The 19,302-nt window shown below is 35.3% G+C and overlaps 1 protein-coding gene across 3 annotated transcripts in view; it reads right to left on the bottom strand.

The window, feature by feature from the left end:
• LRRIQ3 (leucine rich repeats and IQ motif containing 3) overlaps window positions 1–19,302 on the bottom strand; it is a 169,864-nt gene that overhangs the window by 107,182 nt on the left and 43,380 nt on the right. For all 3 annotated transcript variants that reach the window (XM_038541655.1, XM_038541657.1, XM_038541656.1), the window contains exon 4: window positions 19,078–19,211. In XM_038541655.1, the coding sequence (XP_038397583.1) occupies window positions 19,078–19,211 (134 nt within the window). The remainder of the gene's footprint in view (window positions 1–19,077; window positions 19,212–19,302) is intronic.

Raw genomic sequence — 19,302 nt, 5'->3', positions numbered from 1 at the left:
TTTATTTATATAATTTTGTATTCTTTTTCAGGGGGGAGGAGGAGAGGGTGAGAGAGAATCTTAAACACACCCCATGCTCAGCACGGAGCCTGACATGAGGCTCAATCTCACAACCCTGAAATCATGAAATCATGAGCTGAAATCAAGTCAGATGTTTAACCAACTAGAGCCACTCAGGTACCCCTATATAATTTCTTATTCTTGAATCTTAGCAACTATATAATATTTCATAATATCTGATTAGCACTATAGAATGATCTATAGTTGGTTATTTGTGTGTTTTTTTTAATATTAAGAAACATTTTGTTCAAATTTAAGAATATAGAATAGATAATAATGGATGTCTGCTAAGAGACTTTTTATTTTAATTAGAGTGTAAAGAGGTAAAAAAAATGTGGCAATTCTTTTTCTCATAAGCTATCCTTAATTCAGATACCTAGATCAATTTATTTAATCAATTTTAATCATTTTCCACATCTTGAGAACCCAAGGTAAAAGTTTAATTGCCTAAAATGACTGACTAAATACTCTGACAAATCTTCTTGCTAAAAACATGAAAAAATATAGATAAAATATAATGCATGGGTAAGGAAAATATATATATTCCTTAGAATCTAAACCCAATTAAAGCAACAATTCAAAGAGATAAGCAGGGTCTCTGAATCCAGCTCTCAACTTCAGGATAATTATTTCTCTCAGATAATCTTAACCTTTGGATTACAGACAGCCCTGAGTATATAAGTAGAGGAGGATGTCAGGTCTGATCAGGATGGAGATTACACAGGGAAACCTTCCCAAAATCTAGGATCAAGTGGAATGGAACTCCATTGTAAAGGTGAGTTATAAAAACCACCAACATCACTACTCTCCTCACTCTACAGATTGTCAGAGAAAGAAAATTGCTTTCTTGGACTTACTTTGTCCTTGGATGAAAGAAAGCTCATAAGATGCCAAATATAGATACTGAATAAGCAAGAGTAAGATATAGGTAAAATTCATAAGATGTATTAAGTATAGATAGTAAATAAGCTAGTATCCTGGAAAACTCACTACACAGAAGAGATGTAACAGGTGTATACAGACACTGGCTGATATAAAGGATGAAATCAGAGTATTATTCACAGACAGAAAGGTATGGGAAAATGAAATATCACCTTAAAATTTCATAGATCACTGATCACATCATCTTTAGATGGGCAATTGCGTCTCCCACCAACCTATCAGCAACCTAATATGACCCCAAGCTTTCTCTGTTCAAAACATGCAAGTAAAATTCATAACTCTTTAGAAGGTTATCGGTTACTTTTGCTGTGGTGAGGCATACTTGTTCTTGTATCTCTCTAATAAATCAAGAGTGTGTTGGCTCCAGAATGCTTTCTATGTGTTGAATACTCTCACTCACCCTTAATTCTGGCCCTTATAACCCAATCATCGGCAGAGAGGCCTGATGAAACATGGTGACAGATAAAACATGAAGTTTTGCACAACACAGGATTCAGATAGTACAGTGATTTCATCCCACATTTACCTAAGTCTACTCCTTTTTTTCTTGCTGTATGTTTTAAACAAAATAAATAAAGTATGATTCAAGCATAATAATTTTATCTGAGAGGCTTTGTATTTTATGACCTATGAAAAAGCATGCATGGTAGGTTACCTAGAGGCTATCATAGCATCTAGATAATTTCCCAACATTACAGCTGGTTGATGAAAATGGAATGCATATATTAAAAGTCATATTAAGTGTGCAAAAATTCTCAACAAAATACTAGCAAACTGAATCCAACAATACATTTTTAAAAAATCACCATGAACAAATGGGATTTATTTCTGAGTTGCAAGGGTGGTTCAATACTTGCAAATCAATCAACGTAATACACCACATTAAGAAAAGAAAGGATAAAAACCATATGATCATTTCAATAAATACAGAAAAGCATTTGACAAAGTACAACATTGATTTATGATAAAAACCCTCAACAAGTTGATTTAGAGGGAGCATACCTCAATATATTAAAGGCCATATTTGAAAACCTGCAGCTAATGTCATCCTCAATAGGGAAAAACTGAAAGCTTCTCCTCTCTAGTCAGGAACAAGACAGGGATGTTGACTCTCACCACTGTTATTTAACATAGTATTGGAAGTCTTAGCCACAGCAATAACACAACAAAAGAAATTAAAGGCATCTAAATTAGTAAAGACATCAAACTTTCACTATTTGCAGATGACATGATACTTTATATAGAAAACCTGAAAGACCACCAAAAACTGCCAGAACTGGTAAATAAACTTAGTAAAGTTCAGGATACGAAATCAACATACTGAAATCTATCGCATTTTCAAACACCGATAATGAAACAGCAGAAAGAGAAGTTAAGGAATTATCCCCTTTTACATTTGCACCAAAAAACCATAAGATATCCAGGAATAAACTAACCAAAGGGAAGAAAGACCTATACTCTGAAAACCATAAAGTACTGATGAAAGTAACTGAAAATGACACAAACAAATGGAAAGACATTCCAAGCTCATGGACTGAAAGAACAAATATTGTTAAAATGTCTATACCATCCAAAGTATCTACACGTTTAACATAATCTCTATCAACATACCAACAGCATTTTTCAGAGAGCTAGAATAAACAATCCTAAAATGTGTGTAAGACCACAAGAAGCCCTGAAGAAACAAAGCAATCTTGAAAAAGCAAAGCAAAGCTGTACGTGTCAGAAGTCCAGACTGGAAATTACATTACAAAGCTGTGGTGATGAACAGTATGGTATTGACACAAAAACAGACACTTAGATCAATGGCACAGAATAGAAAGTCAAGAAACGAACCCGTGATTAGAGGGTCAATTAATCTTCGACAGAAGAGACCAGAATATGCAATGGGATAAAGACAGTCTCTTCAACAAATGGTGTTGGGAAAACTGGACAGCTACATGCAAAAGAATGAAACCGGACCACTTTCTTACACTAGACACAAAAATAAACTGAAAGGGATTAAAGATCTAAATGTGAGCCCTCCAACCAGAAAAATCCTAAAGGAGAACACAGGCAGTAACCTCTATGACATCAGCTATAGCAATTTCTTATTCGATATGTCTCCCGAGGCAAGGGAAACAAAAGCAAAAATCAACTATTGGGGCTTCATCAAAATAAAAATCTTCTACAAAGCAAAAGAAACAATCAACAAAACGAAAAGGTGGTATACTGAATGGGAGAGGATATTTGTCAGTGACATATCCAGTAAAGGTTCACTATCCAAAGTATATAAAGAACTTGTAAAACTCAACATCCCAAAAAACAAATAACCCAATTAAAAAAAAATGGGTGGAAGACAGAAACAGACATTTCTCCAAAGAAGACAAACAGATGGCCAACAGACGCACGAAAAGTGCTCAACATCACTTATCAGGGAAATGCAAATCAAATGTATACAGTGAAAAAAAAATGTATACAGTGAGATATCACTTCAACCCGTCAGAATGGCTCAATTCAAATAGAAGTGATATTGGTGAGGATGTGAAAAAAAATGGCACCCTCATGCACTGTTGGTGGAAGTGCAAACTGGAAAACAGTTGTGGTATGGAGGTTCCTCAAAAATTTAAAAGTAGAAGTATCCTACGATCCAGCAATTTCATTAATAGTATTTGCCCAGTGAATACAAGAATACTAATTCACAGGGATATATGCACCCTGATATTTATAGCAGCACATCTACCATGGCCACATTATGGAAACAGCCTAAGTGCCCATCCACAGATGAATGGATAAGCAAGATACGGTGTGTGTTCTATATATGCACACACACAATGGAATATTATTCAGATGTAGAAATGAATCAGATCTTGCCATTTTTAATGACATGGATGGAGCTAGAGAGCATTAATGCTAAGTGAAATAAGTCAAAGAAAGACAAATATAATTTCACTCTTAATGTGGAATCTGAGAAACAAAACAAAAAAGCAAAGGGGAGAAAAGAGAGACAAACCAAGAAACAGATTCTTTACTATAGACAGCAAACCAATAGTTATCAGAGGGAAGGTGGGTAGAGGGAATGGGTGAAATAGGTGCTGGAGTTTAAGGAATGCACTTGTGATGAGCATGAGCTGTTGTATGGAAGTGTTGATCACTATATTATACCCCTGAAACTAATGTTATTCTGTATGTTAACTAACTGGAATTTAAATAAAAACTTAAAAAAGAAAATATCATCCTAAATGAATTATGAGTAGAAAGATCATGCTTCATAAGTTGTCTTTAAAATGAAAGCAATATTGAGAGCCTCAAACTAAGAGAACTACTAAAATGTACCCATAATCTAAAGGAAAAGATAAACAAAAGAAAATAAATCCAGACTAAAACTCAATAGAAGTCTGTTTATCCTCCCCAGTAAGAGCTTGGAATCAATTGAAAGGAACCTCAAGGCAAGAGTGTTTCCAAATACAGACATACCAGCCTGTGAGCAGGACCTCTGCTATACTGAACTGTTAATATATTTAGATACTGCCATTGCAAAGAGATAATTTCTTATAAGAAGAATGTTTTGGAGAGATTGTCAATAATAAAATGAGTGGAGATCCTCCAGAATTGATAAAAGAGAAACCAATCCCTGGATACATAAAGCTCAGCAAACTTCAAGTTGGATAATAAAAAGAAATTGATTCTGAGAATTGTCAAAGTAAACATCTTCAGAAAACAGAAAGATCCTAGGTAATAAAAGAAGATCCAAGTAATAAAAGAAAAAAAAATAAGGATAACTATAAAGGAACAATTAACCTGATAGTTTACTTTTCAACAACAGCAATGAAAGCCACAAAAAGAATGAACAATATATCCAATGAACCAGTAGAAAATTTCTATCAGCCTAAAATTCAGGCCCAACAAAAGTGTACTGCCAGAACGAGAGAGGAAAAAAGCTCCCTAAGCTGTCTCTTAACCAGCATTCCTTTATTTTATTTGTTCTAGTCTCCAGTTGCAGAAGCATTAGCCAATATCTAGTGATCCTTGGCTGCCCTTTCATCTCTATGTAAAACAGTAAATATTTCTGTATATTTGAAGAGTTATCAACTAAATTTTTTTTAAGTTTTTAAATTTAATTCCAGTATATTTAACATACAGCACTGCATTAGTTTCAGGTGTACAGTACAGTATTTCACCAATTCTACACATTGTTCGGTGCTCATCAAGATAAGTGTGCTCTTATCCCCATCACCTATTTCTCCCAGCCAGACTGTTATCCTTCTGTTAACTATTGGTTTGCTGTCTATAGTAAAGAATCTGTTTCTTGGTTTGTCTCTCTTTTCTCCCCTTTGCTTTTTTGTTTTGTTTCTCAGATTCCACATTAAGAGTGAAATTATTTCACTTAGCATTAATGCTCTCTAGCTCTATCCATGTCATTAAAAATGGCAAGATCTGATTCATTTCTACATCTGAATAATATTCCATTGTGTGTGTGCATATATAGAACACACACCGTATCTTGCTTATCCATTCATCTGTGGATGGACACTTAGGCTGTTTCCATAATGTGGCCATGGTAGATGTGCTGCTATAAATATCAGGGTGCATATATCCCTGTGAATTAGTATTCTTGTATTCACTGGGCAAATACTATTAATGAAATTGCTGGATCGTAGGATACTTTTACTTTTAAATGTTTGAGGAACCTCTATACCACACCGTTTTCAAGTTTGCCTTTCCACCAACAGTGCCATTTTTTTTCACATCCTCACCAATATCACTTCTATTTGAATTGAGCCATTCTGACGGGTTGAAGTGATATCTCACTGTATACATTTGATTTGCATTTCCCTGATAAGTGATGTTGAGCACTTTTCGTGCATCTGTTGGCCATCTGTTTGTTCTCTTTGGAGAAATGTCTGTTTCTGTCTTCCACCCATTTTTTTTTAATTGGGTTATTTGTTTTTTGGGATGTTGAGTTTTACAAGTTCTTTATATACTTTGGATAGTGAACCTTTACTGGATATGTCACTGACAAATATCCTCTCCCATTCAGTATAGCACCTTTTAGTTTTGTTGATTGTTTCTTTTGCTTTGTAGAAGATTTTTATTTTGATGAAGCCCCAATAGTTGATTTTTGCTTTTGTTTCCCTTGCCTCGGGAGACATATCGAATAAGAAATTGCTATAGCTGATGTCACAGAGGTTACTGCCTGTGTTCTCCTTTAGGATTTTTCTGGTTGGAGGGCTCACATTTAGATCTTTAATCCCTTTCAGTTTATTTTTGTGTCTAGTGTAAGAAAGTGGTCCGGTTTCATTCTTTTGCATGTAGCTGTCCAGTTTTCCCAACACCATTTGTTGAAGAGACTGTCTTTATCCCATTGCATATTCTGGCCTCTTCTGTCGAAGATTAATTGACCCTCTAATCACGGGTTCGTTTCTTGACTTTCTATTCTGTGCCATTGATCTAAGTGTCTGTTTTTGTGTCAATACCATACTGTTTTGATCACCACAGCTTTGTAGTAAAACTTAAGATCTGAGTTGTAATACTTCCAGCTCTGTCTTTTAGGATTGTTTTTACTTTTTTAAGTCTTTTGTGGTTTGATCTGGCTGTGGCATCTGCACTTCTTTGAGCACCAGGGTTGATTCAGCTGATCTGGTGGGTTAGGCATGTGTCCCCTCTTCGCTCACTGCTCTATGTGCATCCTTCTCAAAGCTTATAATTGGTGGAAGAGGATGACCCTCTCTGATAAAGGAGGACCATTCTTTGGTCAAAGGTACATGATAGCTGTGCCCCCTGCTATAACCTCCAAACAAGCTCTCGACTAACATTTTATGTGCGGGATCTGATTGCTTTACCTGGGTGATTCCCAACTGTCAGACTTTTCTCAAGATGGCAGTTTCTCCAGAAAGGAGTATCTAATCTCTTACTGGAGATTTTTAAAAGCCTTATTGCTATTTGGTAGAGAAGGCAACTGGAAATCGCACAAAATTTCAACAGATTCTTACGATTTTGTTATAATACAGCCCTACCATAAATTATCCCTGGCCCCTAATAGAAGCATGTTTAAATCTTTAGAAAAGAGTGGAGAAGAGGGACTAAATGGAGAATAGACTGTCAGCTGCCCACAAGTTCAGGACTGGGTAAGAGTTTAACTGATTCTAAAACTGAGATTCAAGAAATGTTCTTATTTGTAGCATCACTTATGCTTCTATAGAGATTCTTATTATCTTCAATTCACACTAATTCCTGGGTTCTGCAGTATGAATCAGCCTTATTCTTGGGCTCCTATCGGGATAGACTATATAGCAGAGGTTGGCAAAGTTTTTCTTAAAGAGACAGATAGTAAATATTTTAGGTTCCTGAGCACTATGATCTCCTTCACAACTACTTAGCTCTATCATTGTAGTATCAAAATGATAATAGACAATGAATAAAGGAATGGGTGTCCCTGGGCTCCAATAAAATTTATTTACAAAAACAGATAGTCACCCTGCAGGCCATAGCTTGCAGATTTCTAGACTAAAGGTTTCTAAGGTCTGCAAAGTCATTAAAGACACCCACCTGCTTTCTAGTTTCCAAAACTTTGTTGCTTTCTTTCTCCTTGCCTTTCTCTTATCTTCTACCTTTCTAAGTCTTCTTTATATTAGTATAGTGAAATTTTAAGAATGAGTAGAGGAAAACTGAAGTGCCAACATAATACTATTTTCAAAATACAATTCAAGAAGAAAAACTAGAATTTTTATTAGGAATACATTGTAGATATAGATTAGAGAAGAACTGACATCTTTACTATATTGATTCATCTAATACTATAAAAATAATATATCTTTATATTTATTTTGATCTTGTTCTTTCAGTAATTCTTGGTAGTTTTCTTTTTAGAGGTAATTCATATCATATATCCTTAGTATGTTATATAAGATAGCCATGGAAGAAGAAGAAGAAAAAAAAGGATACCCATGGAAGTACAGCGCTCACATCTCCTTGAAGATAATGCACTAAGGAGAGCACAACTGACAGCCCAAGGCTCCACTTCTTTGGATCCCGTAGTACATTTTCTTCAGGCTATCCCAGTCAATGCTTAATAATATCAGGGTATTGTAATAGTGCTGGCCAATTTCTGCCTGATGCAGGATTCCTCTAACCTTTACCCTCTGTTCAGAAATTTCCCACTGGTCTGGCTTAGATTTTTTTCAGTTGTATTCAGCTGAGTTGCTTCCCACCCAGCTCCTTCTCTCTCTCCCTTCCCAGGTGTCAGGTTCATAGCTTTCTATCTAATCCTACTCCTTTTAAAATATTTCTGCAAAGAAATTTCTTGTACCTATCTTATTTTTGTGTCTGCCTCTTGAAGACCAAATGAACAAATGGTGCCTTTCTATAGTATTATAAATGGTATCTTCAATTTCATTTTCAAATGTTTCATTGTGTTTATATAAATACCATTGGTTTTTGTATTAGGACTTTACTAGCTTGCATATTCATAATCATGACATCTGTAGGAAATTAAAATGTTATTTGTTCTTTCCTAATCTTTTAACTTCCTTTTTTGTCACTTTGTTTTACCATTACATGTTGAATGAAAATGCTAATAGCTGACACCTTTTTTTGTTCCTGATCTTAGAGGAAATAATTCCAGTATTTCACTATCAAGTGCTAAAAATGTGTTAAAAGATACCTATTATTAGATTAAGAAAGTTTCCTTCCAATCCTTAAATGAATTCGATCAACTGATTCTTGTACAAATATTGGGAAGATTTGTATATAGACAATCCTTACTTTAGAAGGCACTATGTAAATGAAACCTTATGCATACCAGAGCTATAGCCTCACTTTATACAGTTTTATCATATATTATTTTATATTGCAGAGTAATAAATCCCACAAATTTAGTTGCTGGTCTGGACTTTTTTCTGGACACTCAGGAGGAAACAATCTGAATTTCTTTCTTTCTTTTTTTTTTTAAGATTTTATTTATTTATTCATGAGAGACAGAGAGAGGCAGAGACACAGGCAGAGGGAGAAGCAGGCTCCATGCAGGGAGCCCCATGTGGGACTCGATCCCAGGACTCCAGGATCACGCCCCGGGCCAAAGGCCTGCGCTAAACCGCTGAGCTACCCAGGGATCCCCACAATCTGAATTTCTAAGCTCATTCAGGTAGTTGGTGGAATCCAATTTCTTATGTAGGGCTGAAGTCACCATTTTCTTGCTGGTTATTGGTGAAGGGCTGCTCCTAGCTTGTTAAAGGTCACTCCCCAGTCCTCTGCATATGATCTTCTCAGTGTTCAAACTAGCAACAGTACATCAAATCCTTATTGTGTTTCAATTTTTTCTGATACGCTGGTTCTACTACCAGCCAGAGAAAACTGTTTCTACAGTGCTCATTTGATTAGGTTAGACTCACATATAATCTATCTTAAAGCCAACTGATTAGTGAGTAATCTAAAGGACATTTGTAAACTACCTTTTGCTTGATAATATAACATAATCATGGAAGTAACACCAGGGAACAAATGTCATATAAGCCATCTTGGAATTCAGCCTATCACAAGTGAGATGAGATCAAATGAAACCAAATCTCAGTTACCTTGGAATCTTGCAAAATAAATAATTTGTTCAAATAAGGATATTTGTTTAAAATATGTACAAATTTCAGTCAGCCTGATACTGGGCAAAGTAAGGAATGCCTGAGGTGTTTCCCCATATTCTGTCAATGTGATTATTTTTCCAATGTTAAACTAATTTTGCATTCTAGTAATAAACCTATGTTGGCTACAGATCACCATCCTCTATATATCACTAGATATGATTTTCTACAACTTTCTTTAATATTTTTACATGTATATTCATAAAAATAACCTACAATTATCTTTCCTATAATGTCCTTGTCAGGTTATGGCATTAATGCTATACTGACTTCTCAAAACAACATGGAAAGTACTGCATCTTACTCTCTGGAAAATTTGCATAAGATGGTATATAATATTCCTTAAATTAAAGAGACTGTCTTTCTTCCAATGGATAGTCTTTCCTCCTTTATCGAATATTAGTTGCCCATAAAGTTCAGGGTCCACTTCTGGATTCTCTATTCTGTTCCACTGATCTATGTGTCTGTTTTTGTGCCAGGACACACTGTCTTGATGACCACAGCTTTGTAGTACAACCTGAAATCTGGCATTGTGATGCCCCCAGATATGGTTTTCTTTTTTAAAATTCCCCTGGCTATTCGGGGTCTTTTCTGATTCCACACAAATCTTAAAATAATTTGTTCTAACTCTCTGAAGAAAGTCCATGGTATTTTGATAGGGATTGCATTAAACGTGTATATTGCCCTGGGTAACATTGACATTTTCACAATATTAATTCTGCCAATCCATGAGCATGGAATATTTTTCCATCTCTTTGTGTCTTCCTCAATTTCTTTCAGAAGTGTTCTATAGTTTTGAGGGTATAGATCCTTTACATCTTTGGTTAGGTTTATTCCTAGGTATCTTATGCTTTTGGGTGCAATTGTAAATGGGATTGACTCCTTAATTTCTCTTTCTTCAGTCTCATTGTTAGTGTATAGAAATGCCACTGACTTCTGGGCATTGATTTTGTATCCTGCCACGCTACCGAATTGCTGTATGAGTTCTAGCACTCTTCAATAAATGGTGCTGGGAAAATTGGACATCCACATGCAGAAGAATGAAACTAGACCACTCTCTTTCACCATACACAAAGATAAACTCAAAATGGATGAAAGATCTAAATGTGAGACAAGATTCCATCAAAATCCTAGAGAAGAACACAGGCAACACCCTTTTTGAACTCGGCCATAGTAACTTCTTGCAAGATACATCCACGAAGGCAAATGAAACAAAAGCAAAAATGAACTATTGGGACTTCATCAAGATAAGAAGCTTTTGCACAGCAAAGGATACAGTCAACAAAACTCAAAAACAACCTACAGAATGGGAGAAGATATTTGCAAATGACATATCAGATAAAGGGCTAGTTTCCAAGATCTATAAAGAACTTATTAAACTCAACACCAAAGAAACAAACAATCCAATCATGAAATGGGCAAAAGACATGAACAGAAATCTCACAGAGGAAGACATAGACATGGCCAACATGCATATGAGAAAATGCTCTGCATCACTTGCCATCAGGGAAATACAAATCAAAACCACAATGAGATACCACCTCACACCAGTGAGAATGGGGAAAATTAACAAGGCAGGAAACAACAAATGTTGGAGAGGATGCGGAGAAAAGGGAACCCTCATACACTGTTGGTGGGAATGTGAACTGGTGCAGCCACTCTGGAAAACTGTGTGGAGGTTCCTCAAACAGTTAAAAATAGACCTGCCCTACGACCCAGCAATTGCACTGTTGGGGATTTACCCCAAAGATACAAATGCAATGAAACGCCGGGACACCTGCACCCCGATGTTTATAGCAGCAATGGCCACGATAGCCAAACTGTGGAAGGAGCCTCGGTGTCCAACGATAGATGAATGGATAAAGAAGATGTGGTTTATGTATACAATGGAATATTACTCAGCTATTAGAAATGACAAATACCCACCATTTGCTTCAACGTGGATGGAACTGGAGGGTATTATGCTGAGTGAAGTAAGCCAGTCGGAGAAGGACAAACATTATATGTTCTCATTCATTTGGGGAATATAAATAATAGTGAAAGGGAATATAAGGGAAGGGAGAAGAAATGTGTGGGAAATATCAGAAAGGGAGACAGAACGTAAAGACTGCTAACTCTGGGAAACAAACTAGGGGTGGTAGAAGGGGAGGAGGGCGGGGGGTGGGAGTGAATGGGTGACGGGCACTGGGGGTTATTCTGTATGTTAGTAAATTGAACACCAATAAAAAATAAATTAAAAAAAATATTCCTTAAATTAAATATATGGAGTAATTCACTAGTAAAATTATCTAGAACTAAAGCTTCTTTAATCATGGATTCAATTTCTTAATGTATATAGGATTGTGCAGCATTTTCATTTTTTCTTGTATCAGTATGAAAGTTATATTTCATCAAGAAATTTGCCCATTTCATACAAATTATTTGGCATAAAGTTGTTCACTGTATTCTCTAATGTCTGTAGGCCTGCAGCAATGTCCTCTTTTTCATTTTTATCATCAAATTAACAGGAAGGAAGGAAGGAAGGAAGGAAGGAAGGAAGGAAGGAAGGAAGGAAGGAAGGAAGGAAGGAAGGAAAAAGAATCCCATGACCCTAATCAATAGATGCAGAAAGAACATTTAACAAAATTCAACACCTATTCATGATAGAAATGCTCCGAAAGCTAGGAAGAAAGGAGATCTCCCTCAACTTGGTAAATAATAATTACCCAAAATCTTTACAGTTAATATCATACTTAAAAGGGCAAAACTAGAAGATTTCCCACTAAGATAAGGTCCAAGGCAAGGATGTCCTCTCACACTCCTCCTCAACATTTGTATTGGAAATTCTAGCTAATTCAACAAAACAAGAAAAGAAATTGAAGGTATACAGATTGAGAAAAAAGGGGAAAAAATCACTTTGTTTTCAAGTGATGGTTTATATAGAAAATCTGAAAGAATTGACATAAACATAAACAAAAAAGACCCTCCTGGCACTAACAAGCAATTAGAGCAAGTTGAAAGATAAAAGGTTAATGCACAAAACTCAGTCACCTTCTGATATACCAATAATCAAAATGGAAAACAAAATACCATACATTAGCACCCCTGCAAATGAAAATATTTAGGTGGAGTCTAACAAATGTATTAGGTATATTTGAGGAAAACTACATACAAACCTCTGATGAACAAAATCAAAGAAGAATTAAATAAATGAGAGAATTTAATGTTTCATAGATAGGAAAATTCACAATTGTCAAGATTTCAGTTTATCCTAACTTATCTATAGATTCAATACAAACTCAACCAAAATCCCTGAAGATTATTTTATGGATATCAACAAACTAATTCTAAAGTTTCAACTGAAAGGCAAAAATCCAGACTCACAATATTAAAGAACAAAATTAAAGAACTGACACTACTCAACTTCAAGATTACTGTAATGCTACAGTAATCAAGACAGGATGGTATTAGCAAAAATTTTTTTAAAAATAAAAAATAAATAGATCAATGGAACAGAATAGAGAGTAACTTGGTATTTATCCAAAGGTGTTGAAAACTTAGGTCCACACAAAAACCTGTACGTGGATGTTGTAGCAGCTTTATTCATAGTTATCTAAATTGGAAGTAACCAAGATGGAACAACCAAGATGTTCTCCAGAAGGGGAATGGATAAAGAAACAGGTACATACAGACAATGTAATGTCATTCAGCTCTAAAAACAAATGACTTTATCAAGCCATGAAAATATATGTAGAAACCTTAAATGCATGTCACCAAGTGAAAGAAGTCAATTTGAAATGTCTACAGACTGTATTATTGCAACTATATGATATTCTGGAATAGGTAAAACTATGGAGACAGTAAAAAAAATCAGTGGTTGGCAGAGGTTAGCAGTGGGAAAAGGAATAAATAGGCAGAGTACAGAAGAATTTTGAAGGCAAAGGATAGAAGTCAATAATGATAATACATTCTATTATACATGTGTCCAACCTATAGAATATGTAACACCAGGAGTATATTATAATGTCAGCCATGGACTTTGGATAATCACTATGTGTCAATGTAAGTTCATCAATTTTATCAAAGATACCACTCCAGTGGAGGATGTTTGTAATGGGAGAGGTTATAAAGGGTAGAGGCTGGAAATAAATTAGAAATATCTATACTGTTTAATATTGATGAATAACTCAAACTGCTTTAGAATAAAATATACTTATTTTAAAAAATGAACCAAAAGGTATCAAGAAAATGATAAAAGGCATACAAGACCACATAAATTAGAAGTATACAAGTTTATAAATGCAATGATGGGACTCAGAAAAGAACTAGAATTTTAAAACTCATTTTAGAAATAAATACTAAACTATAAGGAACATAATGAACAGAATAGAAAATCTCCTAAGAGAAAGAGAAGAGGAAATTAGATATTTTAAAAATTAAAAAGAAATAAAGTCATTAGAAAAGGAATTAATAATATACTATGATAACACTATCTATTCAACAATTATTTTAAATATATATCTCCAAGCTAAAAGCAAAACAAACCTACAACAAATTTTAACTTTATTAAATATGCTTGTAATTGATAGTAGTTTACATATAGCAATTCTGAAATATTTTGTGTCTGTTAGAATTAAGCTAATGAGTAAAATTATTGAGAATGTTGGCAACCAAAATTCAAAGGTAGAAGAAGGAAAGTATAATGTAGAATGAAGAAAGGCAGTGCAGAATCACCTGTATTGGATTCGCAATGAAGGTATCAACATGAAATCATGATGTAAAAAAATAAACCATTTTCTATCCAGTCTGCCAAAATGGCCTAGGAACTCTGACACTCTAGTAGCAATGAACACATCCAATTCCCAGATACTAGTCTCCAAACACAATTCCTTACTAAAAAGACCAGGGCTCTTAAGAAAAAGTATATATATAGAAAAAAGTAAAAAGAGCACAGAATTTTGGATAGGCTGCACAATAGAACTTGACAGCTGTCTGACATTAGATTCATATCTTAACCTCTCAACCAAGTTTAAATTCTTAATATTTCATCTATAAAGCAGAAAATCCAGGACAAATTTAAAAGTTCTGCTGTATTAAAGATATAAAGTGGACTAAAGTATGTAATATAGTACTTTACATATGCTGCACATTCAATAAATGTTTGTTTCCTACTTTTTCCTTTTTTTAATCTTTTTTACATCCCACTGATACAGCCAATAATCCTCCCTATTACCTCAATATAGCTCCACTTACTTAGGTTTAGTAGGCTCCAACATCATCATATTTCACTCTAAGAATAAAAATGTATCTCCCTGAGACTTCTGGGGAAGATGGTGAAGTAGGAGGATCCTAGTTTTACCTCATCCCATGGATATCTACAGTAGTATAAATTACCCAGAAAACAACCTAAACACTAGCAGAACAAGCTCCACAGCTAAATGTAGAGAAGTGGCCACACAGAAGAGGGTGGAAGGGAAGGGATGTGCTTGAGAGCCAAACTGACCAGTGGGACAGTCCATGAAAGGGAGAAATGTCACCATTTCCCTTTCCCACTCTACACCCTAGATACAGGGACACTTGTGGGAACCAGGGCAGCCTGAACACTTTTCACCTAGTTTGGGAACAGTATGTTCCATCCCTGAGCCCTTCTGTAGATCCACCGCTCCAGGAATTTTCTGAAGTGGTGTAGGTCCCCTCCCACAGCCAACTAATTGGTACTTTGCTAACACTGCATATTTCACCCCCCGTACTCTCTTGCAGACCTTCTATATCCAACACACCCTTTGCAGAAATGCATTCGAAGCAGTTCCATAATTGTGGCACTGTGCAAGCAAACATGACAGTGGTGAGCACCTCATTAAAGTGACACCTGCTCCAAGGAGAAGGGAAGAAAACCCTACACACCAGTTTGACTAGAGCCTTAGCAGTATGCTGGGGGCAGACATCTGGTCTGACTACATGCTCCATTCATCAATGGAAGTTTCTCAGGGAACAACACAGGGAAGTGTCCTGCAGTGCAGTGTTCCTGCAGTTCTGGCAAATCCCTGGTCTGAGTCAACTCAAGCCCAAGATAGCCCCAGACTGGCCCAAACAACATAGGGACCAAATCCAGCCCCAAATAGGTAAAGAGAGTCATTGCAGATGACTTAATGGAAGACAAATCCAACAGTCAGGCACAACAGCATAGTGCATGCCACACACACACACACAAGAGACACCCTTGAAGTGCCAAGTTCTAGTGAACAGGAGACATAGCACTGCAGTAAATATTCACTCTCCAAAATATATAAAGAACTTATAAAACTCAACACCAAGAAACAAGTAATCCAATTAAAAATGAGCAGAAGATATGAACAGACATTTCTCTGAAGAAGACATACAGATGGCCAACAGACATATGAAAGGTTGCTCAACATCACTTATCATCAGGGAAATGTAAATCAAAATCATGATGAAATGTCACCTCAAACCTGTCAAAGTGGCTAAAATTAAAAACACAAGTGTCGGCAAAGACATGAAGAAAAAGGAACTCTCCTGCACTGTTGGCAGGAATGTAAACTAGCGCAGCCACTGCGAAAAACAGTATCGAGTTTTCTTTAAAAAATTAAAATTAGAATTACCATGGGATCTGTAATCACACTACTGGGTATTTATCTAAAAAGAATGAAAGCACTAATTTGAAAAGACGTATGTACCCCTATGTTTACTATAGCATTATTTACAGTAGCCAAATTATGAAGGCAACACAAGTGTCTATTGGCAAATGAATGGATAGCGTAAAAGTGGTGTGTGTATAAACACCAGCCCCTCATAAGAATGAAATCTTGCCATCTGCAACAACATGGATGGATCTAGAGCACATAATGCTAAGTGAAATAAGCCAGTCAGACGAAGACAAATATCATATAGTTTCACTAGCATGTGTACCTTAAGAAACAAAACAAAACAAAAAAGAGACAAATGAAGAAACACACTCTTAACTACAGAGAACAAACTAAACTGATGGTCACCAGAGGGGATGAAATAAGTGAAGAGGATTAAGAGTACATTTATGATAAGCACTGAGTAGTTTGTAGAAGGGTGAATCAGTGGGTTGAGCACCTGAAACTGACTTAACACCACTAATTACACTAGAATTAAAATTTAAAAAAACTTAAAAGGCATATTTCCCTTGCACTATATCATCCACATTAGAAGTACCATTACTTTAAAAGATGATAGCATTAGCCATAACAATTTTCTAAATTTAGGCAGTATATGATATTTTAAGGCGGTATATAACATTTCAAGCAGTTTAAATGAACAATTTTCAAGCATAGTGTGAAGTATTTGGGCGTGGGGAGATGTTTCTCATGGCTAGAGAGAGACATTTGAGAGGACTAATCATTTGTACCTTTAGGTTGGGGAAATACATAGGCACCTCTCAGAGCGGCTTTGTATGTTGCCCACTTGCTTTTTGTTTTCACTTTCCCATTGATGAATCCAGACATACTTCTCTGACTCTAGCTTGCACCATCTATTTATGTATTTACTAACTGAGCAAACTACATTTGCAGCACCTAACATATGTCAAGCACTCTGTTATGTGCTACATACAGAGAATGTACGGTACATCTGGAGATACAGATAATGATACAGACAACAGCAATACAGCACGGTAAGTGCTTGTGGTAACGACAGTATGTCATGAACACTGTAGGGCCAAAATCTCAGCCATGTGCCTTAATCAAACTGGGAGCAATTGGAGGGTTTTAAGCTGTTGAATAAACTTAGATTTACATTTTTGAAAGATTACTAGGTATATTATATGCCGTCATAAATGTAATTAGAAGGGGGCAAGAATCAAAAAAGAAACAAACAAAAGAGTAGGTTTCCCATGGAGTCAAATAATGCAAAAAGCACAAGTTATAATAACAATAGCAATGATACTTAAAATAGCAGCTAATAAGAAGGTGCTATGCTTTAGATTCATGATTTTAATTACCACAAGCAAAGAGTGAGTGAGTTCAGTCCTGCTTTTAGCCCCTGCTCTCTACCATTCGACATATGAGGAAAGTCAGGTTCAGAACAGTTAAGCTAGGGGTCTAATGGAACTGCATTTTAAAGAGAAAAATAATTCAAATCAGTCTGCCTTACACCACTGTGATCTGTTATTATTACTTCCACAAAGCTCATTGAAATTCTGTTCACGCATGCTAAATATTCTGAAATTATTTCCATGCATAAGGTTTTGATCTCATGTTACACGAGTATTAGAGGAAATCTTGATTCTAAGACAGAAGAACTCAATCTTGGGGGAATAAACTAAAGACTAGTCCCTTTAGATGTTTATTTCATGTAAAGTGCATACTACATATAAATGGAACATAGGAGATAGAAATAATACTTTAAATAAATAGACACCTGTCAGTCCGTGCCTGAAACTTTCCCCTATCTTTTATTCCGAATCATTGTATGCGCCCTAACTTGTGAGCCCACTCTCTCTTGCAATTTGATCTTGGTTTGAAAACTATAATGAACCTCTTCCTCAGAAGTTTCAGGTACTATATTATTGTCAGTTTTGCTGCTTGTCCCTCATACCTATTTCTCTTTTTCAGGGCTATTGCCATCTGTGGTTCAACACATGCAAGCTAATGCAAGAGAACATTCTCTCGGCCTCACCACTGAATGTTGAATAACATTTCAGTAAAACTTCCTAATCTTACTTTCTCAGGAATGCCCATTGCCCAACTTTAGATCTATTTAATTCTACCTGTATTTCAGGGCTGAATCTCATTTTTTATCGTCTGAACTCTGCCATTTAGCATCTGGAGATTAAACTATACAAGAATGTTCATTTACTCATTTCATATGTTTGATGTTTGGCACACCTAATACAAAGAGGTTGATTGCAGAGTGTCCTGTCTTATCTCCCACATTACAATGTTGAGCGATTCTTGCAAGAAAAGTCTTCTTCTATTTACAAATGCCAGCCATTGGAAAGGAATACAGGAAATGGAGGGAGGAAAAGACCACTAACCAAAGGATGACTAGATTGATGTGGTAACAGATATTTCAGCAAAATTATCTTCACATCCCCCCAAACTGTGAAATCTTCACATATGATTCATGATTTATATTTCTATTGTATCCCATAACATACAGCTTAAATTTCTATTACATCCCATTATATGAGAGAAATTCAATATGTTGTCATTGATATTTTTAAGTTTAATATAAGAAAACTATCTGAATTACTCAAATAATGATAAATTTATTAACTAGCTATTTTTATGGTGAATTTAAAATAAAAAATAAAAGTATCAATTCAGATCATGCTAAATATTATATTGCCATAGAGTATGTGATATTTTCCTTAAAACTAGTTCAAATAGTCAAATGTCATTTTGATAGAGAATATAAAATGTATATTATTGAAAAATTGCCTTTTCATCACTGATTTATTTTATTTTAATATTACAGTAGTAAAGAAAAGAAAACATACCTCATGTTTTTCCTAACTAAGAAACCACGTATCCATCTTTGAACAATCAAAACTGGTGAATTATGAGCCAGAATTTCATTAATTTTTGAAATAATATGTTTGATATTATTAATTTCATCATCATAGGTTGATCCCTGTATAAAGAAAATATATGTTAACATTTATCTTTCATGAAAGTATTTCCAAGGGACATTTTAAAATTGCTAGTCTAATAAACTATTAAAA

This window comes from Canis lupus, chromosome 6, assembly GCF_011100685.1.
Source record: "Canis lupus familiaris isolate Mischka breed German Shepherd chromosome 6, alternate assembly UU_Cfam_GSD_1.0, whole genome shotgun sequence".
Lineage (NCBI taxonomy): Eukaryota > Metazoa > Chordata > Mammalia > Carnivora > Canidae > Canis > Canis lupus.
Note: the sequence above shows the minus strand (reverse complement) of the source record. Positions and strands in the feature narration are given on the sequence as shown.